The 25,400-nt window shown below is 39.9% G+C and overlaps 2 protein-coding genes across 3 annotated transcripts in view; one reads left to right on the forward strand and one right to left on the reverse strand.

The window, feature by feature from the left end:
- Tmem209 (transmembrane protein 209) overlaps positions 1-13,594 on the reverse strand; it is a 36,964-nt gene extending 23,370 nt beyond the window's left edge. The window contains exons 1-6 of the mRNA XM_042696061.1: positions 13,510-13,594; positions 12,492-12,628; positions 12,291-12,349; positions 11,098-11,229; positions 10,258-10,499; positions 5,372-5,570 (exon numbers count right to left, since the gene is read on the reverse strand). Coding sequence (XP_042551995.1) covers positions 5,372-5,570; positions 10,258-10,499; positions 11,098-11,229; positions 12,291-12,349; positions 12,492-12,628; positions 13,510-13,512 — 772 coding nt within the window. The 5' untranslated portion in view covers positions 13,513-13,594. The remainder of the gene's footprint in view (positions 1-5,371; positions 5,571-10,257; positions 10,500-11,097; positions 11,230-12,290; positions 12,350-12,491; positions 12,629-13,509) is intronic.
- A 77-nt stretch (positions 13,595-13,671) lies between these two features.
- On the forward strand, positions 13,672-25,158 carry Ssmem1 (serine rich single-pass membrane protein 1). Of its 2 annotated transcripts, none has more exons than XM_042696059.1 (3): positions 13,672-13,790; positions 22,095-22,149; positions 24,418-25,158. In XM_042696059.1, exons 1-3 carry the CDS (start codon positions 13,785-13,787, stop codon positions 24,912-24,914), a joined length of 558 nt encoding a protein of 185 aa, XP_042551993.1. In that variant the 5' UTR covers positions 13,672-13,784; the 3' UTR covers positions 24,915-25,158. The 2 variants fall into 2 exon arrangements, with proteins under 2 accessions (XP_042551993.1, XP_042551992.1); XM_042696058.1 differs by lacking the exon at positions 13,672-13,790 and adding an exon at positions 17,521-17,703.
- The last annotated feature ends 242 nt before the right edge of the window (positions 25,159-25,400 follow it).

Below are 25,400 nucleotides of genomic sequence, written 5' to 3' on the forward strand. Positions count from 1 at the left end.
AAACAGAATAAACAAGTATAGAATCAAATATACTAGACAGATTGGGAGAAAACTTTCACCAGCTATTCAGTGGATAAAGGATTAATATAGAATATACAAAGAGCTAAAAAAATTAAACGGTAAAAAAACTAATTTAAGCCGGGCGCTGGTGGCTCACGCCTGTAATCCTAGCTACTCAGGAGGCTGAGATCTGAGGATCACGGTTCAAAGCCAGCCCGGGCAGGAGAGACCGTGAGACTCCTATCTCCAATAAACCACCAGAAAACTGGAAGTGGCGCTGTAGCTCAAGTGGTAGAGCGCTCGCTTTGAGCTGAAGAGCTGAGCGACAGCGCCCAGGCCCAGAGTTCAAGCCCCACGACTGACAAAAAAAAACAAACTAATTTAATTAAATAGACAAATCAATTGGACTATCAGTTCTCAGAAGAACTACAAATGGCTAATAAGTGCATGGAGAACTGTTCTACATCGTTAGGCATTAAGCAAATACAAATGAAAACTAAAATGAGATTCCATCTCATCCAAACCAATAACAACAAATACTGGCAAGGATGTAGGAAAAAGGAATCATCATACATTGACAGTGGGAATGTAAATTGGTGCATTCTACATCTTTAGCCATAAAGGAAATACAAATGAAAACTAAAATGAGATTCCATCTCATCCTAAATCACTAACAACAAATGCTGTCAAGGATATAGGAAAAAGGAACCATCATACATTGACAGTGAGAATGTAAAGTTGGTGCAATCACCATGGAAAATGGTATAGAAGTTTATAAAAAAACAAACAACAAAAAAATACAATAGATCTACTTTATGATGCTGCTATGCCACTTTTGGGCAATATTTGACGGAGTATAATCAACATATGAAAGTTGCCTGCATACCTCTTATTGTAGTCCTCCCTGTTCACAGTAACTAAGCTGTGGAATCAACCTATGTGCCCAAGAACTGATGTATCAATAAACTTGAAATGAGGTATATACACACTGTGGAGGAATGTGCATCCATAAGGAAGAATGAACTTTGATTACTTGTCAGAAAGTGAATGGAAGCTGGGCATTGGTGGCTCACATCTAGCTACTCAGGAGGCTGAGATCTGAGGATCACTGTCCCAAGCCAGCCCAGGCAGAAAAGTCCCTGTGAGACTCTTATCTCCAATTAACCACTCACAAATGGAAGTGGAGCTGTAGCTCAAAGTAGTAGAGTGCTAGCTTTAAGTAAAAAAGCTCAGGGACAGCGACCAGCCCCTGAGTTCAAGCCCCATAGCTGACAAAAAAAAAAAAAAGGAAAGAAAGAAAAAAAAAAAGGAAAATCATTATGTTGAGCAGGAAGCTGAATGCAAAAAGTCAATTATCACTTTTTTTTTTTTTTTTTTTGCTCCTGTGTAGAATCTAGATCTAAAGTGATAATGGAGATAGCTGGTGTAGGCAGAGCATGCCTGTAATCCTAACTACTCAGGAGGCTGAGATCTGAGGATTGGGGTTCAAAGCTACCCCAGAAACAGACAACTAGAGATAAGGATTTGAGTTCAGGAAAGGTAGAGTCACATTATTTCCTTTCTTTCAGCAAAGGGCAACATTCTTTTTTTTTTTGTCGGTCATGGGGCTTGAACTCTGGGCCTGGGCGCTGTCCCTGTGCTCTTCAGCTCAAGGCGAGCGCTCTATCATTTGAGCTACAGCGCCACTTCCGGTTTTCTGGTGGTTTATTGGAGATAGGAGTCTCACGGTCTTTCCTGCCCAGGCTGGCTTGGAACTGCGATCCTCAGATCTCAGCCTCCTGAGTAGCTAGGATTACAGGCGTGAGCCTCCCGCAAGCCACCCTCGCCCGGCATAGGGCAACATTCTTATAAGAGAGAAAAAAATGTATCTTTTTTTTCTTTTTCTTTTTTTGGTTGGTTGTGGGTATTGAACTCTGGGCCTGGGCATTGTCCCTCAGCCCTCCAGCTCAAGGCTAGCACTCTATCACTTGAGCCATAACGCCATTTCCAGTTTTTTGGTCGTTCCTGCCCAGGCTGGCTTTGAACTGTGATTCTCTAATCTCAGCCTCCTGAATAGCTAGGATTAGAGACGTGAGCCACTGGGCACCTGGCAAAAAAAACTATCTTCCCACTGGCATTTGGGGCTAAAGGAAGCTTATCTATCTTGGACTACTGAGAGATTAAAACAAAAAAAATTTTTAAAATCCACTAAATTCTGGGATTTTAGTGTTTATTTTTATTTCTTCTGAGATTTTAGAGGTATAAATTAATCTTCACATGGGGTTGGGTTTAGAGTTTGCAATTATACTACATTGTAAGATCCCAATATTCAAGCCTAAAAATTACTTAAGCTACCTCAAGGTCAATGATATTCCTTGGGCAAATACGAATGGCTGGGCTGAAACAAAGCTTCCACAGCTGCCAAGAACACACAAAGCACCGACGAAACTCTACAGAAATTGAAGTCTGTTTACCAAAACAAATAAAAAATCACACAAATCTACAAGTCTCCAAGACAAATGTGTCAACGTTTAGCATCCAAGAACTTTAGATAACTGTTAGCAAGTTGGCTTAAAGTCACAGAAGCAGAAAAAGGAATGGAAAATAAAAGAATTGTTTTAAAATATTGAAATATTTGAAAAGAACCAAATCCAAACAAACTATGAAAAAAAGTGAGCTAAAAAAGGAACAGGCCATGGGTCCAAAATGGCTAAAAGAAACTGGGCTGAGAGATATAAAGAAGCTTGTTCTTTGGAGAAGAAAGCCAAACTACTAAATGTACTTACAAATTGAAGTACTAGAAGGTCATTTGGCAACTATCACTGTATTAACCCAAGCAAACAAACTTACTGACCAATCAGTGGGGGAAGGCTTCAGGTACCCTCATAGTGCTAAGGACTGACCCCTCCCCCTTCCCCGAGCCTGTGTATACTAAGAAGTACCTTACTCAGATACATTTCTGGCCTAAAGAAAGTTGTTATGAAAAAAACCCTGCATGCCATCACCTTGACCAAGTGATCTCTTTTATGTCATCAATAAAGGGACAAAATAGTATCATTTATTTCCTGCTGTGATATACTAAAAGAGACATGCCATAAAAGTTGTATTTCTGTCAGAAAAAGAATAGTCTGAATCTAATAACAGAAAATCATCAGACAAATCCAAATTTACTAAATAGCCCAGCCTCTTCAAAATGAAAAGCGTTGTCATAAAAGACAAAAACAACCCCTCACACTATTCCCTGCCAATGTGCTAGATTAAAAAAGACCAAAGAAGCACAAAAGCATCAATGAAAAAAAAGTTACAATAGCCTTTTTTGTTGAGGGGGAGGGGTGTCAGTAGTTGGGCTTGAACCAAGTCTGGGCACTATCTCCGGGCTGTAGGCTAGTGCTCTAACCCTTTTTTTTTTCCATTCCAAATTCCTGAGTGTTTATTATTCCAGGTGCCTGCATAGAGCATTGAACAAAATGTGGAAGTCCACACAGTCAAGGAACGTGCATTCCAGGGGGAAATGAGCAATAAAGGAATGCACAAATAATTCACTAGGCAGTAATGCACAGAAATGCTGAAAAGAAGGGTTAGGAGCTCTATCACTATGAGCCACAGATTCACTTCTGGTTTTCAGGTGGTTAAGTGGAGATAAAGAGTCTCATGGACTTTCCAACTTGGGCTGGCTTTTAGCTTTTAACAGGGATTCTCAGATCTCAGCCTGGTGGAGAAGAGTATATGGAGTATATGGAGCTAGAGTATAAATATGAACTAGTTCCTACCATTAGGGTAATGATGCCTAAGTAACAACAGCATACTTACTGCTTAGATACCAACTCCTAATTATCATTCTTCAGTGAAAAAAATTGGGACCCCTAGAAGAAACATACCAGCCCCAGAGCCAGCTAGCCAAAGTACAGAATGAGGAATTGGAGGCATGTCTCAAGTGGTAGGGTCTCAGCCAGTAAAGTAAGCAGTCCTGAGTTTAAATCCCAGTACTGCCAAAAATAAACAAATAAGTAAACAAATAAAAATAAAATAAAGGGCTGGGGGCACTGGTCAAGTGATAACATGCCTGCTTAACAAGTGCAAAGCTCTGATTAAAACAATCTTTTAAAAGAATATATTCAGGAGCCAGGCACTGGTGGCTCATGCCTATAATCCTAGCTACTCAGGAGGCTAAGATCTGAGGATCACAGTTCAAAGCCAGCGTAGGCAGGAAAGTCTGTGAGACCCTTATCTACAATAAACCACTAGAAGACCAGAAGTGGCACTGTGTCTCAAGTGGGAGAGCGCTCGCCTTGAGCTGAAGAGTGTAGGGACAGGGCCCAGGCCAAGTTCAAGCCCCACGACCAATAACAACAACAACAACAGCAACAACAAAGAATATATTCAGGAACATCAGTGAACAAATGTAAAAGCCAAAATTTGGAGATGATGTATTCTTTTCACTATATCAAAGCCACTTACAAAAACTTATCATGCAGCAAGCCTAAAAGTTTCAACTCCCTCCCCCCACAAACAAAACAACCTCACATACAAAAGAAAAGAAAAACTACAAACATTAGCAGCTATAGATCAGAATCTCTGAACATTGTGCAATTAGCTTAGGGGAAAATAAAGATAACCAAGTCTTTTCAGGCTTGAAAAAAAAGCAACACCAATAACTTCCAAACATCAACAACCTAATACATAACTTCTTTTGGTCAATGCAAATATAAAAACACAGTTAGAGCATCTGAAAATCACAAAGGAGTGTTCTTGTGTTATACTCTCTAATTTTCATAGACTTGAAATATTTGAAAATTTTAAAAAGGCATGTACCCAAAGTAACAAGAGAATATTGATTTGTTCCTGTGACATTTGTGGCACTTTCAGGCAGAATTAAATTAAAAATCCCTAGAGAGATTTCAAGCGACACAAAGAACCATGGTCCAATAACTTGGCTTCCTCACCACGCTTTTGCATCTAATGTGCTTTCTGTGAAACTTCCTGAGGGGGAAAAATCATTACTCAGTTCAATAACCTAATTTGGTTTCAAATAATTGACTTTGTAATAATCAAATCCACCTCAAACAGATTAAGACTTGCTAACAGTGTTTCCTAAGAAAAAGTATAGGCTGTAAGGAAATACTAAAAGATATATTATAAGGCTTTCAATCTTACTATAGATGAAAGGTTTACGATTTCTTGGCTCAGCTATATTATACTTCTTAAATTTGGAGTTAATTCTAACTGCATAAAATGATTTTATATATAATACAAAATATGTCTCATAGGCTTTAAAAGGCTTATTTGTAAACATAAAAATTTATGTATAGATATCCAAATAATAAAAACAGGTCAAGAATTACATGAGGTGACAATAAAAATATGTACACTAGATAAAAAATAAAATGTGTACCCAGCTTAACTCTGTGCTGCTTTTCTTCTTCACTTCTAAGGAAAGTGTCCAAGGTCCGCAGGTCTGTCATGTAGTCCTCTTTGTCAGTAGGTGAGTTGTAGACTGTCGGGGAAGTACGGTAGCGAGCTCTCAATCCACTGCTTTCCACTGGGCCAACAGTGGTAGGATACGGAGAAGAAGAAGGACTAAAGCTTGCCAGCTATACAAAACAGAAGAACTTGATTTTATTTTTCCTTAACTGAAATTTTTTTTGTCTTTTACTTTAAAAAAGCAACTTTAAAAAAATGACTTAAGGGCTGGGAAGTTGGCTCAGTGGTAGAGCGCTTGCTTTGCATGCCTGAGGCCCTGGGTTCCATTCCTCAGCACCACACAGGCAAAAAGAAAAAAGCTGGAAGTGGCACTATGGCTCAAGTGGTAGAGCGCTGGCCTTGAGCTGAAGAGCTGAAGGACAGCGCCCAGTAGAGTTCAGGCCCCACGACCGGACCCAAGAAAAAAAAAAAGTGACTTAAGCACACTGATATACCAAAGGCTGGAGAAGTCATAGAACAGTTGAAACCATTCAATATTGGTGGAAATCCCAAATGGGATAGCCACTTCCAACAGTGGGGTGAGTTCTTAAAAACTAAACATCTTCCTACTACACCATCTAGCAATTGTGCCCTTGGGAATTATTCAAAGGTTGGTGAAAACTTATGGATGCAACCAGATTTTGCCTTTCTTCAAAAGGCAATCAGGTAACTAAATTCTAGCATATCCAAGCAATGGAACATTATTCCATATTTGAAAAAAAAAAAATGAGCTGGGCTGGGAAGATGGCTCTGTGGCAGAGTGCTTGCCTTGCATTCATGAAGCAGCCCTGGGTTAGATTCCTCAGCACCACATAAGCAGGAAAAGCTGGAAGTGGTGTTGTGGCTCAAGTGGTAGAACGGTAGCCTTTAGCTGAAGAGCTGAGGGACAGTGCCCAGGCCCAGAGTTCAGGCCCCATGATCAACCAAAAAAAAAAAAAAGTTTTGGGTTGGGAAGGTGGCTCAGTGGTAGAGGGCTTGCCTTGCATGCATGAGGCTCTGGGTTCAATTCCTCAGCACCACATAACACTAGCCTTGAGCTGAAGAGCTGAGGGACAGCGCCCAGGCCCAGAGTTCAGGCCCCACGACTGACAAAAAAAGGAAAGAAAGAAAGAAAGAAAGAAAGAAAGGAGAGAAAGGAAGGAAAGAAAGAAAGAAAGAAAACATATGGAGGAAGCTTAAATACATATGCTAATGAAAGAAGCTAATGTTGAAGTCTTACATATATGACATTAACTATATGGCATTCTAGAATAGGCAAAATCATGGAAATGAAAAGATCAATGGTTGTAAGGAATTTGGAAGGAAAGAAGGTTGTAAGGAATTTGGAAAGAAAGAAGGATGAATACATGGAGCACAGGGAATTTAAAAAATTCTTTTTGACAAATGATCTACCATCAATTGTAATAAGTGTAACACTTTCATGGGGTACAGTGATAATATATGTGGAGAACATGTGCATGCTACGGTGTAAGGAGCATGTGCAAATCTTTGTACCTGACTCTAAATTGTGCTACAAACCTAAAACTTCTCTTAAAAAATCTGTTAAGGTTGGGTACAGTGGCCCAAGACTAATCCTAGCTACTCTGGGGGTACAGATCCAGGCAGGGATCACCATTCAAGGCCAGCCACAGCATAGTGTGTGTGTGTGTGTGTGTGTGCAGGGATCACCATTCAAGGCCAGCCACAGCATAGTGTGTGTGTGTGTGTGTGTGTGTGTGTGCAGGGATCACCATTCAAGGCCAGCCACAGCATTGTGTGTGTGTGTGCGTGTGTGTGTGTGTGTGTGTGCAGGGATCACCATTCAAGGCTAGCATAGTGTGTGTGTGTGTGTGTGTGTGTGTGTGTGTGTAGGGATCACCATTCAAGGCCAGCCATAGCATTGTGTGTGTGTGTGTGTGTGTGTGTGTGTGTGTGTGTGTGTGTGTGTGCGCGCGCGCGGGCGTACCAGTCCTGGAGCTTGAACTCAGGGCCTGGGTGTTGCCTCTGAGGTTTGCTCAAGGCTAAGCACTCTACCACTTGAGCCACAGATTCACTTCCGGCTTTTTGGTAAATGGATGAGTTTCAGAAACTTTATTGCTTGGGCTGGCTTTGAACCATAATCCTCAGATCTCAGCAACCTGAGTAGCTAGGATTGTAGGTATGAGCCACCAGTGACTGGTTCTTGATGCATCTTTTAAGATTTTAAACAAGAAAGCTTCATAAGGTGAAAAACCTTAATTCATCAGCTTTTCCATCCAATTTTTAAATGGAGAAATGTTCAAGGAAGAAAAGATGACTGAAAAGATCAAGACAGGAAAACGGAGCTAAAGCAAGAAAAAAAGTTTCTTTAAAAATAAACATGGAGGGCTGGGAAGTTGGCTCAGTGGTAGAGCGCTTGCCTTGCATGCCTGAGGCCTTGGGTTCGATTTCTCAGCACCACATAAGCAAAAAGAAAAAAGCCGGAAGTGGTGCTGTGGCTCAAGTGGTAGAGCGCTAGCCTTGAGCTGAAGAGCTGAGGGACAGCGCCCAGACCCAGAGTTCAGACCCCACGACCGGACCCAAAAAAATAAAAAATAAAAAACAAAACAAAACATGGAGCCGGGCGCTGGTGGCTCACACCTGTAATCCTAGCTACTCAGGAGGCTGAGATCTGAGGATCACGGTTCAAAGCCAGCCCGGGCAGGAGAGACCGTGAGACTCCAATCTCCAATAAACCACCAGAAAACCAGAAGTGGCGCTGTAGCTCAAGTGGTAGAGCGCTCGCCTTGAGCTGAAGAGCTGAGGGACAGCGCCCAGGCCCAGAGTTCAAGCCCCACGACCAACAAAAAAAATAAATAAAATAAAATAAAATAAACATGGTACTTGATATTTTGGTGATATCTCCTCTATTGTACAGCTAGCATATAAGCCACAATTTACCTACTTTTGAAGCAAAAAGCAATTGTGTTTGACATTTTCTGTCAATTCTCTTAAACTACAGTACACTTGCTATATAAAGAGTTGACATATGAAGGAACACAAAGTTCTCCCAATGACTCCATAATACAGTAATACATAAAATTATATATAGAAGGAATCACGTTTGACATTAACATAGGTTAGCTTGTTACTAATGTTAGCAAAAACAAAAACAAGAAAAACTTCATCATACTTGATCGGAAGATAAAAGAAGATCAGGGGGCTGGGAAGGTGGCTCAGTGGTAGAGCGCTTGCCTTGCATGCATGAGGCCCTGGGTTCGATTCCTCAGCACCACATAAGCAAAAAGAAAAAAGCCAGAAGTGGCGCTGTGGCTCAAGTGGTAGAGTGCTAGCCTTGAGCTGAAGAGCTGAGGGACAGCGCCCAGGACCAGAGTTCAGGCCCCACGACCGGACCCCCCCCCCCCCCCAAAAAAAAAAAGAAGATCAATTCTCAAACTGAGATTTCTAATTTTAGACAAGAATAAAGTTCAAGAAGATAAACAAATCTGACTATTAAAATTTTTAAATCCCTATATGAATATCTTAAGAATTACAAAATTAAAATAGAAATCTAAATAAGACAAATCAGAGGATAAGGACCCAAAAGACAAGTAAGTAGAGAAGGAAAATGACTTAGTTTAGTGGCTTTACAAAAAAGAACTTAGGGCTGGGAATGTGGCTTAGTGGTAGAGTGCTTACCTAGCATGCATGAAGTCCTGGATTTGATTCCTCAGTACCACATACACAGAAAAAGCCAGAAGCTGCATTGTGGCTCAAATAGTAGAGCACTAGCATTGAATAAAAAGAAGCTCAGGGACAGTGCCCAGGCTGAGTTCAAGCTCCAGAACTGACCAAAAAAAAAAAAAAAAAGAAAAAAAGAAAAGAAAAAGAAAGAAAGAAAGAAAGAGAACATTTTCATTTTTCTTATTTGTAGACAAAAAAAACAACTTGAGGGCCTGGGAAGGTGGCTCAGTGGTAGAGTGCTTGCCTTGCACGCATGAGGCCCTGGGTTTGGTTCCTCAGCACCACATACGCAGAAAAAGCCAGAAGTGGCACTGTGGCTCAAGTGCAGAGTGCTAGCCTTGAGCTGAAAAGCTGAGGGACAGTGCCCAGGCCCAGAGTTCAGGCCCCACGACTGACAAAACAAAAAACAAAAAAACAAAACACAAAACAACTTAATGACCAAGAGTGGGTAAAATGAATACTCATACATTTGAACCAATATATTTAGTTCATTTAGGTAGCCAACTGAATCTCCAAATTTATCAGAAACTTGATATACAGAGCTATTTCTAATGTCTTTTCTTAAATGAAAATAGTTTACATATTTATGAGTAAACTATGGATATTAGAGGAATAGTATAGCTATTAAATAGATTATTTAGAGGTACAAGGACTATGAGTTATTTTCTTCCCATTTTATTTTCCTAATTTTCTCTAATGATTATATAGTACTTTCCTTGTGAAAACAAAATTATTTTAAAAAGTCATTATTTACCTGTTTGCTATGAATTATCACTATTAACACTGTATAATTTCTCATAATACTACTATAACATTTTCTAAATTCTATTATCTGCCCAAATTCTTTTTTTGTGTGTGTATGCCTGTCCTAGGCACTGTCTCTGAGCTCAAGGCTAGCTAGCTTCACACTTCATTATCTTTGTATATGTTAATTTTTTTTCCTCTGTCATTTTAAGATACTGTTTACAGAAGGTTTGACAAGGTACTAAGAACTCTGGCTCTATTCTTGGGTTCTTAAATGACATACTATTCCTCAGTATCTTCATCAATTAATAATAAGTTTTCACTCAATTGATGATTTTCAATATATATCCAAATACCAAAATAATGTGATGGCCAAGAGAGAAAAGTCATTACCTTATTATAACCAGTGACTGGTGAGTAAGTTACTCCAGGACTGTAAGAACCACTGCCACCTGAGGACAGACCTTGCAGCTGAGGGCTGTATCCAGTCATACAGCTGGTGGTAAACTTGGGACTGGTACTGGGTGAGCGAGATGGGCTGTAACTCAACACACTCTGACCCTGAATTGAAGGAGAGGGTGGAGAGGGAGGAATTTGAGGGACTGCCAGATCATGTGAAGGAGTGGTCTGTACAACTAGAAAAAAAGAAAAAAATTATATATACTTATGCATACACACATATATGTATACACACGTGTGTGAGTATATACACATCCATATAATGCAAATGTTTAGTGTTTGCTTTATATTTTGAGACAGAGAATTTACTAAGTAGCCCAGGTAGCCAAAACTTGGAGATCCTCCTGCCTCAGGCACCCCAATGTAAATAAAATTTTTATAAAACCAATTTAAGGAACTTTGTCTTTTTTCTTTAGGAAAAAAAAATAACAAAGACTTGGTTATTCAATTACATGATGTATTATTACTAAAAGACACAAATCAGTTATTTTTCCCATTTCCACAGAATTGAAAACAAGAAATTGACTTCAATGTACCAAGTTATTTAATTTTATTCAACAACATAACATACTTCCATGAGGTTGTTGAATGTTAGTTCCACTAAATTTTACAGTGGCAATGATAATCACTAGTTTTAAGACAATTTGCTATAGTTCTGCTTAATACACTTGAACCAGATGGCCTTAAGAGTCTCTTTCAATTCTTAAGTCTACAAAAAGGGAAAATTAAGTTTAAGATTAATTCCCACCTTTGCAAGAGACATAAAGTACTTACCAGTTGTTTTTAATCCTAAAAGTGTTTGCTGTCCAGGACTAACAACCAGACTTGTTGGTGCTACAGTATATTTGAAGTATCTCCAAAAATCAAATAAGGCATTAAGGCTGAAGAGAGATGCAAGGGCAAGCTCTGGAAGAGAACAAGTTGTTTTTAAAAAGGGTAAAGGTCCTAGGTTAGATCACCTGGTGTATGTATGTACATCTGGGGTAGAGGATAGGGTAGATAGGAGGGTGAGGGGTAGCAAACAAGGAGGCAACTTTTCATACTTTAGTCAATTAACAAAAATTGAAAATTACCATCTTAGTCCTCAGAACAGCTATCATTTAAAGAATGTCTATGAGATGGATTACATTTACTAGTGAGTTTTAAGCTGTGACTATTCCTTAATATTTCTTGTATAAGAAATATTTTTTTCTTTTTTTAGGGTCCGGTCGTGGGGCCTGAACTCTGGGCCTGGGCGCTGTCCCTCAGCTCTTCAGCTCAAGGCTAGTGCTCTACCACTTGAGCCACAGCGCCACTTCCGGCTTTTTTCTTTTTTTTTGCTTATGTGGTACTGAGGAATCGAACCCAGGGCCTCAGGCATGCAAGGCAAGCGCTCTACCACTGAGCCACCTTCCCAGCCCCAAGAAATATTTTTATATTTATTTCAATAATAAATTAACAAGCATGGTTAGAAGCCAAGTGAGTTTTACAAGAGTACCCAGCCTGTTAATAAGCAATGGCTCTCAGGCCTGCAGATTCCAAATTCTTTGCTCTTCTACTTGCCACACTAACATGATAGACTTTAGACTAACATGTACACACACACGTTATTTTAACATCCATAAGAACTCTTTATACCAAAATGCTGGAATAGCAGGCAGAAGAGGAAGGAAATGAGGAAACTGAGGAAGGCATCCATGGAGTAGAAATCTGAACTGGTTCTAAATATAGAGGGCATTTCAGGAGAGTAACAACTAACAATCTTATCACCTCCAAACCTTATTTTCAAGACACTCATAATTGATAGTATATTGTCTGTCTCCTCTACTTGAATATTCTAGAGTTTTACCTTGTTCTCTCCCTATTCCCAGTTCAAAGACCACAGTAAGCACTTTATGCTGACTGAAGGATCGAATACTGTGCTGCACTAAACCTGCAAGCAACTTTCTCATTGGCAGTAAATCTAAATTACAGTGAAAAATACTTACCAATATACCACAGGGGCCAGTATGTCAAATTATAATATGAACTAATCAACTTTCCAGTCCTGAAAAATTTAGAAAGGCTTTTTTAATAAACTTTTTCTTAAAAAGATCTAAAACCCACCAAAAACTCCAAGTGAACACAAAATGCTACAGAACCAGCCATTGGCTGTCTGTATTTCACTTTTTTTCAGCCGATTAACTTACATTTCAGTATATATCATTCCAGCCACAGATACATTTAGGAGTCCCCATGCCAAAACCACTTTCCTAGCTTCTGTTTCTTTTCTCATCTTGATGGTCCTGTCAATAAGGGAAGCACTAGGGCTCCCCTCTCCTTGCATCTATTCAAATGCAAAAAAATAACAGGAATTAACCAAAACTACTCCTAATAAAAAAGAAATTGCATCCTTTATCAAGTAAAAACTGCACACATGGTCCCTTGCCTTTAAAAGGTCTCACCATCCCCCTTGACTCCCCCATTTGAACATCAGTATATGAAAGGGGAACTAAACTCTTACTTCCTTTGGCACTATAGAGAATTCAAGACATAACTGGTTATTTCACAGAACAATACTTCTAATAAATGAAGGTGTCTTACTTTGTAATTTAAGTGTTGGTTATTATGTGTAGATACTTCACGTTTTGTTTTCAGCTTATGTTACAAGGACCGAGGTTTTTTTTAAAAAAAAAAACCTCCAAATACCAAGTTTTGGGAGGAAATATCCTGTGTCTTGTAATTCCTTAGGACTCTTCATCCGTAAACAGAAGCCCTTACAAGTGTCACACCCTAAACAACCTTGCACCTGAGCTGTTTGAAGCCAAGGGTCCCCGTGGTGGGTAAAGATTTATGTAGGAGGCGCGAAGGTTCCAGGGCGTGGAAAGCGTGCCCTCACAGTTCTGGCACACTGGAATGTTTGCTTAACTCAGCAGACACTGCGATTACTGACAAGTGGAAGATCGGCTCCCGCCATTTAGGGGGCCCTGGCCCACCGAGCTGAGTCGGCCTCTTCCCGCCATCCTGCCCGGGTCAGCACTGCCCTCAGCACGAACTTTGTCACCCCCACTGCTCCCTTCCTCCTTCCCACTGCGAGTGGTAGGACGCCTAGCCACGTTCTCCTCTGGCTGAACCTCGGGCAGATCAGTAAGCGCGAAACTCAAAAGTCCAGGTAGACTCCACGTCCAGGAAGAAACAACGCCCCCCTTCCACCCCCCCCAAACGCACCATGTTCTCCAGCCGGAAACCGCGGGCTCGCGCCACTCTCTATTGCACATGCGCAAAGCTAAGCGCTAAAGCGGCGGGTTAGGGGGTGTACAGTTACCGGAAGAACCGGGCTGTCTTTTCTCGCGAGAACGGGGAGGGGAGGAGGGCTGAGAGTCCAGGCTGCGATCGTTACCAAGGAAACGCCCTCGGCTCTGTGGCTCCCGCTCGGTCTGCTGTGGAGTGAAAGCTGAACCGCAAAATTCAGACCACGTTCTGAACCCGCAGTGAGAGAAGTAATGACGGTGACAAAGTTGCATTTTGCACATACTCATAGCGTTTTACCTTCCTTTAGAGTCTCTAATGCACTCACTTTGTGGGGTACAGCTTGCGTGGTGTGCTCAGATCCCATCAGCCAGGACAAAGCATTCCTTTCCTCCTTGCTAACATATATTTTCCTCCGTTGGTTCTGTCCAGAGCAAGTTGTTAAATGTCTATGTCAGTAAGGTGCAACAGTAACGACAGAGCTCAATATCTAATTTGGGGGTTTGAGGTTTTAAACCCCCCACGCGAAATCTTGGTGAAATTTTCCAATTCTGTGAAAAAGGGAGTAGTGGGCCTGCTTGTTTGTTTTCCTTTCTTTTTTTTGCCTATCCTGAGGTTTGTACCTTGGCCTGGGCACCGTCCCTGAGCTGCTTTTTTTGCTTAAGGCTAGCATTCTACCACCTGAACCACAGCGCACCACTTCCGGCCTTTTCTGAGTGGTTATTTGGAGATAAGAGTCTTACAAGGCTTTCCTGCCCTAACTGGCTTCCAACTGTGATCCTCAGATCTCAGCCTTCTGAGTAGCGTTTACAGGCGTGAGCTGTCAGCAGCCTGTCTGACTTTGGTTTTATTTAACAAAGACAAACACCTATGGGGTGCCATTGAGCCAGGAGTTAAGATGAAAAACTAGAGTTGTGGTCCTGGGAGATCAGCCTGTGTGGATGCCAAAGTGACAAGGAGAGGCAAATAAGGTGGGCACAAAGCTACTGGAGGTGGCTCATACCTTCTTGAGAGTAGTAACAACAGGTCTGACTCTTGGCCCAGGGCACTCATTCTGCATACAAATAAGTGTGCCCATTAAAAACAAAAACAAGAATAAGTCATGACACAATAAGCTAGTAGATAGTTCATATACATACAATGACTAAAATTTTTCCTAAAATGATTCCAAGGTTAAATGGAAGAAAATGAAGTTTATTTGTGGTATTGCATATGAAAATCAGTAGGCATTCTATGCTTTTAAAGACTTAGCTGTGGGCAGGCGCTAGTGGCTCACTCCTGGAATCCTAGCTACTCAAGAGGCTGAGATCTGAGGATCACGGTTCAAAGCCAGCCCAGGCAGGAAAGTCCATGAGACTCTTATCCCCAGTAAACCACCAGAAAACCGGAAGTGGCAGCTGTGGCTCAAGTGGTAGAGCGTTAGCAGCATTGAGCTGAAGAGCTGAGGGACAGCGCCTAAGCCCAGAGTTCAAACCCCATACCTATTTAAAAAAAAAAAAAAAGATTTAGCCGTTTTGTGTGTGTGTGTGTGTGTGTGTGTGTGTGTGTGTGTGTGTGTGTGTGTGTGTCTGTGTGTCTGTGTATAGTTTGAACTCAGAACCTGGGTGTTGTCCCTGAGCTTTTTTTGCTCAAGACTAGCATTCTAGGGCTGGGAAGGTGGCTCAGTGGCATGCTTGAGGCCCTGGGTTCGATTCCTCAGCACCACATAAGCAAAAAGAAAAAAGCTGGAAGTGGCACTGTGGTTCAAGTGGTAGAACGCTAGCCTTGAGCTGAAGAGCTGAGGGACAGCATCCAGACCCAGAGTTTAGGCCACACGACTGGACCCCAAAAACAAAAAACAAAACAAAACAATACAAATAAAAAGACTAGCACTCTACCACTTGAACCACAGTTCACTTCCAGCTTTTTGATGGTTAATTGGAGATAACCATTAAAGACTTTCCTAGGCTGGCTTCAAACTATGCTCTTCAGATCTTAACCTCCTGAATAGCTAGAATTATAGGCATAAGCTGCCCTATGCTCTACTACCTAGCTGATTTTAAGTGAGTCTTTAAAAAATCATTTTTAGATTGCCTTAACAATAATGTTTAGTTCTAGTTGTAAACATACAGATGATACTTTTTTTTTGTTTGTTTTTTGGTTGTGAGGCTTGAACTCTGTACCTGGGCACTGTCCCTCAGCTCTTCAGCTCAAGGCTAGCACTCTACCACTTGAGTCACAGCGCCACTGGTTTTCTGGTGATTTATTGGAGATAAGAGTCTCACAGACTTACTTGCCCTGGTTGGCTTTGAACCATAATCCTCAGCTCTTAGCCTCCTGAGTAGCTAGGATTACAGTTGTGAGCCACTGGCACCTGGCTATTTCTTACTCTTGATCTAAAAGCTGTTGTGCACCCAAGATTTTAAAAAGTACACTACCATCTAAATTTTATGCATTAGGACTACCATAAAATATTGAAACTAATTTGTTGTATCCTCTCCCTTTAAAAAAAAAATCACAGTTTAAAAAAGATCTTTTTTTTTTCTCTCTCTCACAGTTTAAAGACTGGAAGCTCAACACTAAGGTGTCAAAGTTCATTTTCCTGAGACTTGTCCCCTTGGTGTGCAGAGAACCTCATCTTGTCTTCTGTAGCTTCCCGCTATCCTCCTCCTCTTCTTTTTTCTTTTGTCCTGAACTTCGGGCCTGAGCACTGTCCCTCAGCTCTTCAGCTCAAGGCTAGTGCTCTACCACTTGAGCCACAGCACCACTTCTTTTTCTGCTTATGTAGTGCTGAGGAATCGAGCCCAGGGACTCATGAATGCAAGGCAAGCACTCTACCACTGAACAACCTTCCCAGCCTCTTCTTTTTCCTCCTCCTCCTCGTTCTCTTCTTCCTCCTCCTCCTCTTTTTCTTTCTTCTTCTCTTTCTCCTTCTTGGTCTTCCTCTTCCTCCTCTCCTCTTCCTCCTTCTCTTCCTCCTCCTCCTCCTTTTTCTTCCTCCCTTCTCTTTTAAATATTTTATTTTATTTTTGTATGTGTGCCAGTACTAGGCTTGAACTTGAACTCAGGGCATGCCCTGAGCATTTTTACTCCAAGCTGATGCTTTACCATTTGAGCCACAAGTCCAATTCCAGCTTTTTCTTTTCTTTTTTTTTTTTTTTTTTTTGGGTCCGGTCGTGGGGCCTGAACTCTGGGCCTGGCCGCTGTCCCTTAGCTCTTCAGCTCAAGGCTAGCACTCTACCACTTGAGCCACAGCGCCACTTCCGGCTTTTTTCTTTTTGCTTATGTGGTGCTGAGGAATTGAACCCAGGGCCTCATGCATGCAAGACAAGCTCTCTACCACTGAGCCACCTTCCCAGCCCCCCAATTCCAGCTTTTTGATGGCTAATTGGAGATGAGTCTCATGGACTTTTCTGCTCAGGTTGGCTTTGCATACAGTCCTCAGATCTCAACCTCCTGGGTAGCTAGGATTATAGGTGTGTCACCAGCACCAAGCCTCTTTTCCTCTTCTTATGAGGACACCAGTTACATGGATTAGAACTTCATTTTTATGACTTGAACTTTCATGACTTCTTTGAAGGCCCTACCTCCAAATTATAGCCAAGTTGATGAGGACTTCAGCATTTGAATTTTGAGGAATACAATTCAGTATTTAACACATTAGACTTATGTATGTTAATCTACAATGGTGTGATACATAAAGGCTAATTAAAAATGATTTAATTAGATTTAAAGATATAATACAATATATACAAATTTCAGGGTAGAAAAGATTAAGGCAGAGAGAATTCTATTGAGTTTTTTTTTTTAGGGGATGGGCAGAGGAGAAGAACCATAAACTTTTGTCCAAGTAATTTGGATAAACCTTATAAAATCTTAGAAAGTTAAGAAACATCTAGTTCTGTAATAGTTACTTATGTATGTCATAATAGGTTGCCAGGGAAGTTGTCATGGGTCATAGGTCACCTCCATCCATTTGAGCATGTTTTACTTTCTAAGCAAGAAGCCACCATGGGAGACCTTTTTTCTTTATTTTGGGAGGTAGATCCTCCTCCCATACCTTTAAGTTTTTCCATTCCAAATCAGGATCATGAATGCCAGAAGGATGACTCTTGTGGGACAATAGGGAGCTTCCTGCTTTGGTATTTTGTCATTATAATGGTTTTGATGATCTTCTCTCGGTTTTCTGTCTGGGTAGGATATCCTTTTTCATTTTAAATAATATCTTTAGTGTTATATTAGGGGACTTTTTCATAAATTTACTCTCATGAAAAGTACTTTTATAAAAGTTTTTCAGTTATGAGAATAATGCCACTTCATTCCAGAGAATCCAAAAATATCAAAAAGGATAAAGAATATTTAATCTTATTTCACGGAGATAACATTTCTGAGAACATCCTAGGTTATTTTTCTCTTTTTGTCCTAGTATATCTCTCTTTTTGCTCTTACACAATTGGCATTATATTGTATGTGCTTTCATATCCTGCCTTTTAAACATAATATATTGTAAATAGTTATATTCATTCAGTAGCACTTTTGATTGCACTTTCTGTCTTGTGGTTGCGCCATAAAAGTTCTGTAATTTTGAGACATTTAGATTGTTTGCAATTTGACCATATGCTATGTAATGCTGAAATAAGTTTTCCTACTGGTTAATGACTTCCAAATTCCTCTCATAGCCATGTACTTCTAATCAAAGTTACAAAAGTTTCTCACATTCATAGGATACATGCTGTAGGATTTAGGGTATTTTAGAATGAGACAATAGAATAATGTATTTCTGAATAGACTCAACAGAACTAAAGTCAGCATTTTGGGTAACTATTAGAAGAAAATGTCCTTTTCATAGGAATGGTTTAGCTCACCTTATTTGTGTTGTGCTTGAACATATGAGCAACCAAGTCTTCTAAGTTGCGATGTTGAATTTTTACTGGCTATTAGTATGATTCATCAAGCCACCAAGATTTAAACTACAGCCACGGTCCTGCCTGGGCAATGGTCAAGCTAGATGGAATGCTCTATCAGCTCTGGTTAAAGAGCCAGCTGGATTCTATTATAATAATCAAAGATTCTTCCCCCTTACCACCTCCTGGCCAAGAAGTTTCCGCTAAACTCTAACTGCTTCTTAAAGTAAATACATTGCCAAAAGGGGAATTAAAGTAGTGATAGATTAGCTAGCTAAGTATATTAAATTTGGTCTGGCAAGAAAAGCTACTTTAGAAAATTAACAAAAAATTGAAATTGATCATTGGCAATTTCATCAAGATCACTTAAGAGGTCTAAGCTATTCCTCTGCTCCCTTGTATTGGCTCTTTGGATTCATAGAGCCTGGAAAATCAAGGACCTCATGAAAACATGTGATGTGGTTCAGCCTCCTGTTGGTAGACAAGTAAGATACCTACCCTGCTATATATTTTTTTAATTGCCAGCGCTCAAGGAAATTAAGTGACTTGTCCAATGTCATATAAGTGGTTAGTGACAGAGTGATAGAACCAGAAAAGACCCAGATTTCCTGTCATATTATTTGTTTACTTCAAAGCATAGTTTAAACTGTTGAATTAAATCTACTCAGTGCTGATTAAAACCTTAATTATCTTAGAGGTTTCATCTTTCCCTTTGTACCCTTGTGGCAGCTCCAATTGGCTGGACTGCTTCTTCTGAAGGGTCCCAGATTTGAAATCTGAGAACCATATGAGAGCTAGTTAGAGAGGATGGAATTTTTCCCTTCACTTTGAACTTCCTCATTTTCTTTGCTAAACTATGGGCCTTCATTTACAAACCTTGAAGTAATGGCAAAAGCGTGATGGCAATGTGGTGGTAATTATCCCCCAACATGACTCTTGCTGGATTTCCTCTGGATTTGCTACTCGTTCAGATGCCTTCAGAGGCCAAATATTGTTTAGTTTATATATTTGTTCAGTGTTTATTCAGATTGCTAGTGCTGGTATTTTTCTGGCCAGTGTTAGTTTCAAATTATTTTGTATATGTGGAAACTGAGCTTAGGAGACCTTGTTAAATGGGTTGGTAAGATCACAAAGTTGATGAGTGGCAGAAAGACAGAACATCACCCACATTTCTCCCCTCCCCTCAGGGCAGGCACCCTGCTGTTTTCACTCACTAAGTCACAGACAAAGACAGTTAATAAAATGCTTTTCATAACCACAGTTCATATGATTCCAATTAGCTTGATGCAGAATCTTTCTTTTGATTTTGTGGCTATATTTTGATTTGCCATGAAATGTGAACACTTTCTATGGAAATGACATAAATATAATGTGTTTTTAAACACCCTTCCCTTCCACTGTACACATATAAAATGAGGAGCTATAGCAAAGCGGACAAAAAAGTGAAAGCCCGGTGCTGGTAGCTCACTCCTGAATCCTAGCTACTCAGGAGGCTAAGATCTGAGGATTGTGGTTCAAAGCCAGCCCTGGCAGGAAAGTCCATGAGACTCTTATCTCCAATAAACCACCAGAAAACCAGAAGTGGTGCTGTGGCTCAAGTGGTAGAGCACTAGTCTTGATCTGGAGAGCTGAGGGACAGCACCCAGGCCCAGAGTTCAAGCCCCATGACTGACCAAAAAACCAAACCAAACCAAACAAGGGAAATACAGATCACTCTAGCTTATGTCAATATAGCCAACTACTACTATTAATTTTTAGGCTTATAATATTTAAGTCTCATAATATTTTTAATAATTGTCTCTATATATTAAGTTTAAAATATTTATGGAGTACTGAAGTATTATTTTAAAGCTATCTTAAAAAGGATTTTTCTTTCAAGATTTTCACAGAATTATTGTAACCCAGAAAGCTAACAAATTGCCTTGTTAGAGATAATTTTTTTAAAGGGAAGGAGATTCTTAATTGCAGTTATAAACATCCCTTAATTGCAGTTACAAACATGTAAGTGTGGCACTTTTCAACCCAAATGTAGTTTGACTTCAATTTTTTCCCTAGATGAGACAATTTGAAAAAATAGAAGGAAAAATATCCATTTCACCAGTTGAAGCCTACTATTACTACCATTTATATAAATATTCCTATAAGCCTTTTTTTCTTTTCATGACATCTAACTTGTAATTGACCATTACACATGGATTTGTATCCTTTTTGCCAAAATTGTAATATATTTCCTTGTGCTATGCCATACTTTAATCATGATTTTACAATGAATTTTATATGATTCTCTCATAATTTAATTAACCATTGTCTACTTTTGAATTTTGAAGTTTATATTATCTCAATAGTGTGTGGTGAATATATCTGTGAACAGTTTTTTTTTCCTTTGGGGGGTTATTTCCTGGTGATAGATTCTCTAGGAAAGAATTCTATATCAATATGTGAACAGGTCTGATGGCACAGTACTATAATCCCAGCACTCAGAAGGGCTGAGAGTGAGCCGAGGCAACACAGAGAGACTTTGGTCTCAAAAACAAAACAAGAAAACCCCAAGGTGTAATGAATAGTTCTTAATATTTGGTTCATTCTGAAATAGTTGCTTTATACTTGCATCATCTGGCAAAATCACTTTTGGCCTCAGAAAGTGAGACACTAATGTGAAAAATGGGCAAATATATTTGTGGAGTATTGGGGCAGAATATTTAGAATTGGTACTATTTGAAGAAATTCATTTCTTCTGACTGCCATATACACACATAATATATTATGATTGTGTTTTAGAGAAAACTCTGTGAAAGATTAAGGAAATATTAAGTCCACAAATTCAAGTAAAGAATCTTGTTATATTGTGTCTCATATTAGACATTTAAAGAACTTCCTTGGCATACTGGCTCAAGCCTATAATCTTAGCTCCTTGGAAGGCAGTGATCTGGGGATCACCATTTGAGGCCAGCCTAAGCATAAACGTTTGAGAAACTCCAGCTTGACCAGTGGCTGGGTGTGGTGGTGGAGGCCTGTTATCCCAGCTACAGAAGACACAGGCTGGGTGTAGTTATACACATGCCTGTCATCCCCAGACCCTGGCAAGCACAAGTAGGAGAATTATAGCCCAGGCTGGCATAGGCATAAAGCAAGACCTTATCTCAAAAAACACCAAGGAAAATAGCAGTTAGAGGCATGGCTCAAGTGCTAGAGCACATTCCTGGCAAGTACAAAGGCCCAGAGTTCAACCCATAGTACCACCAACTATTACAGACTGGCTTTGAACTCTCAGGCCTCCTGCTTCAGACTTCTGGGTGCTGGGTTTATAGGCATAAACTATCACTCCTGGCTTAAAAAATTAAGTATTATCAAATTTGTTCTTAAACAAAATTTCTCTGTAAAATAAGTAGGTAAAGGACAACCTTACAACCTATATAGCTCTTTGATATTATTTTATTTCCAATCTCTCTCTTCCATTTTACTTGTTTTAAAACATTTTGGTAGATCTGCTATCAAAGCCTTCTGACCTGGCAGCAAAAGTAGGATTACAGCAACAAGATCACAATAAGTACTTATTTAACTGTGCTGAATGTTTAACATTAATTATTATTAAAGGGCCTCAAGCCATAGTGCTTCTTAAGTAAATACTAGTGAAAAACAACTAACTGAAATCATCTTTAATTATTGATATTTCTGAAACAGATGTCTGAGAATAAAAAGGATGAAGATAGTGGAACAAGTGCTTCACTAAGTAAAGGTGAGAGCCAGTGCATACTTTATTATGGATATGATGAGAGAATTATGTGCTAAGTGTAGAAAACAAAGGGCATTGTAAGGCCTCTCCAGCTTCACTGGGTGAACTCCTTGCTTTTCTTCCTACTGCAGAAGGGCAACTTAGCTGCCTTATCAGAACCATCAGAAGCTGTGAACTCTGTGGGTAGGTAGAGTTCAGGCTCTTGTCATTCCTCAGCACTTTCCTTTCACAGACCTTGTGTACCTTCCTGTATTTTCATTGCTAGTGCTATGATAGGAAAATGAACTGCAGCTGATTTCTTTTTCAATAACTAGAAGGAGTGGTATATTGTTGAATGGCTTTCCAAAATGAGCATATCTGTCTTTTTTTTTTCTTTTTTTTTTTTTGGGGGGGGGGTCCAGTTGTGGGGCCTGAACTCTGGGCCGGGGCGCTGTCCCTCAGCTCTTCAGCTCAAGGCTAGTGCTCTACCACTTGAGCCACAGCGCCACTTCCAGCTTTTTTCTTTTTGCTTATGTGGTGCTGAGGAATTGAACCCAGGGCCTCAGGCATGTAAGGCAAGCGCTCTACCACTGAGCCATCTTCCCAGCCCATAAAATGAGCATATTTGTATGCATACATATGTTCACTAATTTTTCTGATGTATAGGATGCATACTATACAACTTATAAATAAGAAAATATATCAAATTCTACGGTAAATTTTGTATAGACATCTAATTCACATGAAATGCTCTCCTTGGTTTTTGCTAGGTCCTTGCATATCAATGAGCCATCCCATGGTACAAATGATGAAAAAGTATAGTTTCAGAATGAATATTATTATTATTATTAATATTTTTGTCGGTCGTGGGGCTTGAACTCTGGGCTTGGGCGCTGTCCTTGTGCTCTTCAGCTCAAAGCGAGCGCTCTGCCACTTGAGCCACAGCACCACTTCCGGTTTTCTAGCAGTTTATTGGAGATAAGAGTCTCATGAACTTTCCTGCCCGGGCTGGCTTTGAACCTTGATCCTCAAATCTCAGCCTCCTGAGTAGCTAGGATTACAGGCATGAGCCACCGGCGCCCGGCAGAATGAATAGTATTTCACTCAGAGTTAACAAGATGAAAAAAAAAACCAAATGATATATTTTGGAACTTAACTTGGTTGTCAGTGATGTGACTGCCTTTTTTGCCTTTTTGGACAATAGTTATAGAATATTGGAAAAGAGAATACTTCTTCATTTCAGGGCACTATTTACGATGTAGTGGTTGTAGGCATGACACTGTCTGCATTATTAAGATGTTCTCTATTACTTTGTTAAGCTTAGACAGTCATCAAAACCATATGTCAAGCCTTGCTTTCTAGAGTTTGCTCATTTTCATGCTATGGATACTCTTACCCAAACTAGTTTCAAGCTATCCACATGCTGTCATTAAGCATGGAGTTGGGGAGAGATGTGCAATAGTACTTCCTTGCAGAGTATTTCCAAAATCCATATACAACAGACATACACAGCTTCAAGATCATACAGTTTAATAAACTGTAAATGATAATGAGAAGGTAATGGGTAATTATTACCTTTTAAAGTAGATTGACTTAATTGTAAGTTTGGGTAATTTTTAGTAATAACAAAAAATGTCTACCCATCTTACAATTCTTGAAAATGTAGTAGCTTTTGTTAATTGGTATAAGCCAACACACCATTAAAGGATCCATTATGGTTCTTGCTACTCAAATTATATTCAGATATACCCTTGAATTTCTGAAACATCAGGACAAAAGACTTAAGTATCTTTGGAAAAGTTTGGAGACCTTTCCCCCTTTTTTTTTTTTTTTTTTAATCAGTGGTGGGGCTTGAACTCTAGGCCTGGGCACTGTCCTTGAGCTCTTCAGCTCAAGGTGAGCGCTCTACCACTTGAGCACCAGTGCCATTTCCACCCTTTTCTGTTTATGTGATGCTGAAGAATCCAATCCAGGGCCTTATGCATGCAAGGCAAGCACTCTACCGCTGAGCCACCTTCCTAGCCCTGCAGACCTTTTCCTTTATACTTATATTCTAGAGTCTATAAAACTTCAAAAGTAATATCTATGTCAAGCATCTGTGTGACCTCCTTGGTCTTTAGGAGATGGTAGAATGCAATCAGTTGCCAGTATTTGTAAACCACTGGAGAATCACAGTGACTTGACAACTGGCCACTCCACAGTGATCTCACATATGCTGTAGGTCTCCCTGTATAATGTGAAGTTATAATAACCAATAATATGCCTAACTTATTGATTTGTTTTGTTGGTTAGCAAGCAAAGAATCTTCCTATAAGAGGCAAAATAAAGATGATTTCTGGGATTCTTCACAAATGATGAAGAAATCAAAGCAGAGCCAACTTTCCCCTGTAACTGACTCAGAAGTGGCCTTGGTAAGTGCCTATCTTGAACAAAGAAGAGCCAAGCGCCATGCTCAGTTCCACCAAGTGAATCAGATCCAACATGACAGTGATACTACTGAATGTGACAGTGAAGAATCTTATTCAGGGGCCTCCTCGTGGAAGGAGAGTGAAAGTGAACACCACCCTTCACCAGCCAGTATTAAAAGAAGAAAAACAGCTCAGAGGCCAAGGAATCTGGGAAGTTACCAAATAAGGGAAAAGCCCTGCCTTCACTGCAAAGCCATGAGAACCAATGAATGGTTGACACGTCATTTCCTACAAAACAACTCAGTATCAGCCCCCATGAAGGGAAATGCTCAAGAGGAAAATTCTATGCCTGACATTAATACAAAATTCAGTAAATTTTGAATATTGTCATTCTTTCTTTACTTGAAGCCCAATGAAAGAGATTAATAAAACATGAAAAATCATCAGAGTCCTAGGTGAGGCGACTTTTGCAATAAAGCCTTTCTAACAGCAACAAACAAAAACATACTTGGAACTCAGGAGATAAAATTTGACACATTTCTTTATTTACCAAAAAGCCAGAAAATTTATTTATGGCATCATTTGGAACACTGAAGATCTGTATCCATTATGGTTGTTTTTTCACTCAAAAGAGTCTTATAATACAAATAAGGAAGCTCTTTGAAAATGTATTTATGTTGAGAAACAATTTCAATGTATTCACATTTGGATTATCTCACTTGCTGAATAAACTAGGTGAAGTTGGTTAGAAGAGAATTGGCACATTCTCTCAGGCTTATAGTTTTAGGTACTGTTGCCCACTAGGGGCTGTTGAGGAAGAGATCAAAAGCCTAGAAGAGAGCCTGATTCCTAGCGTAGAACAAGGAG

This window comes from Dipodomys spectabilis, unplaced genomic scaffold (genome assembly GCF_019054845.1).
Source record: "Dipodomys spectabilis isolate Male_0828 unplaced genomic scaffold, ASM1905484v1 ptg000197l, whole genome shotgun sequence".
Taxonomy (NCBI): domain Eukaryota; kingdom Metazoa; phylum Chordata; class Mammalia; order Rodentia; family Heteromyidae; genus Dipodomys; species Dipodomys spectabilis.

Excerpts from the sequence above, each read along its gene's own strand:
- Ssmem1 (XM_042696058.1), top strand. The coding sequence starts at position 17,521 with ATGGGAGACCTTTTTTCTTTATTTTGGGAGGTAGATCCTCCTCCCATA. Across the intron at positions 17,704-22,094 it reads TCTCTCGGTTTTCTGTCTGG|ATGTCTGAGAATAAAAAGGA; the intron begins GTAGGATATCCT and ends TTTCTGAAACAG. Across the intron at positions 22,150-24,417 it reads AAGTGCTTCACTAAGTAAAG|CAAGCAAAGAATCTTCCTAT; the intron begins GTGAGAGCCAGT and ends TTTGTTGGTTAG.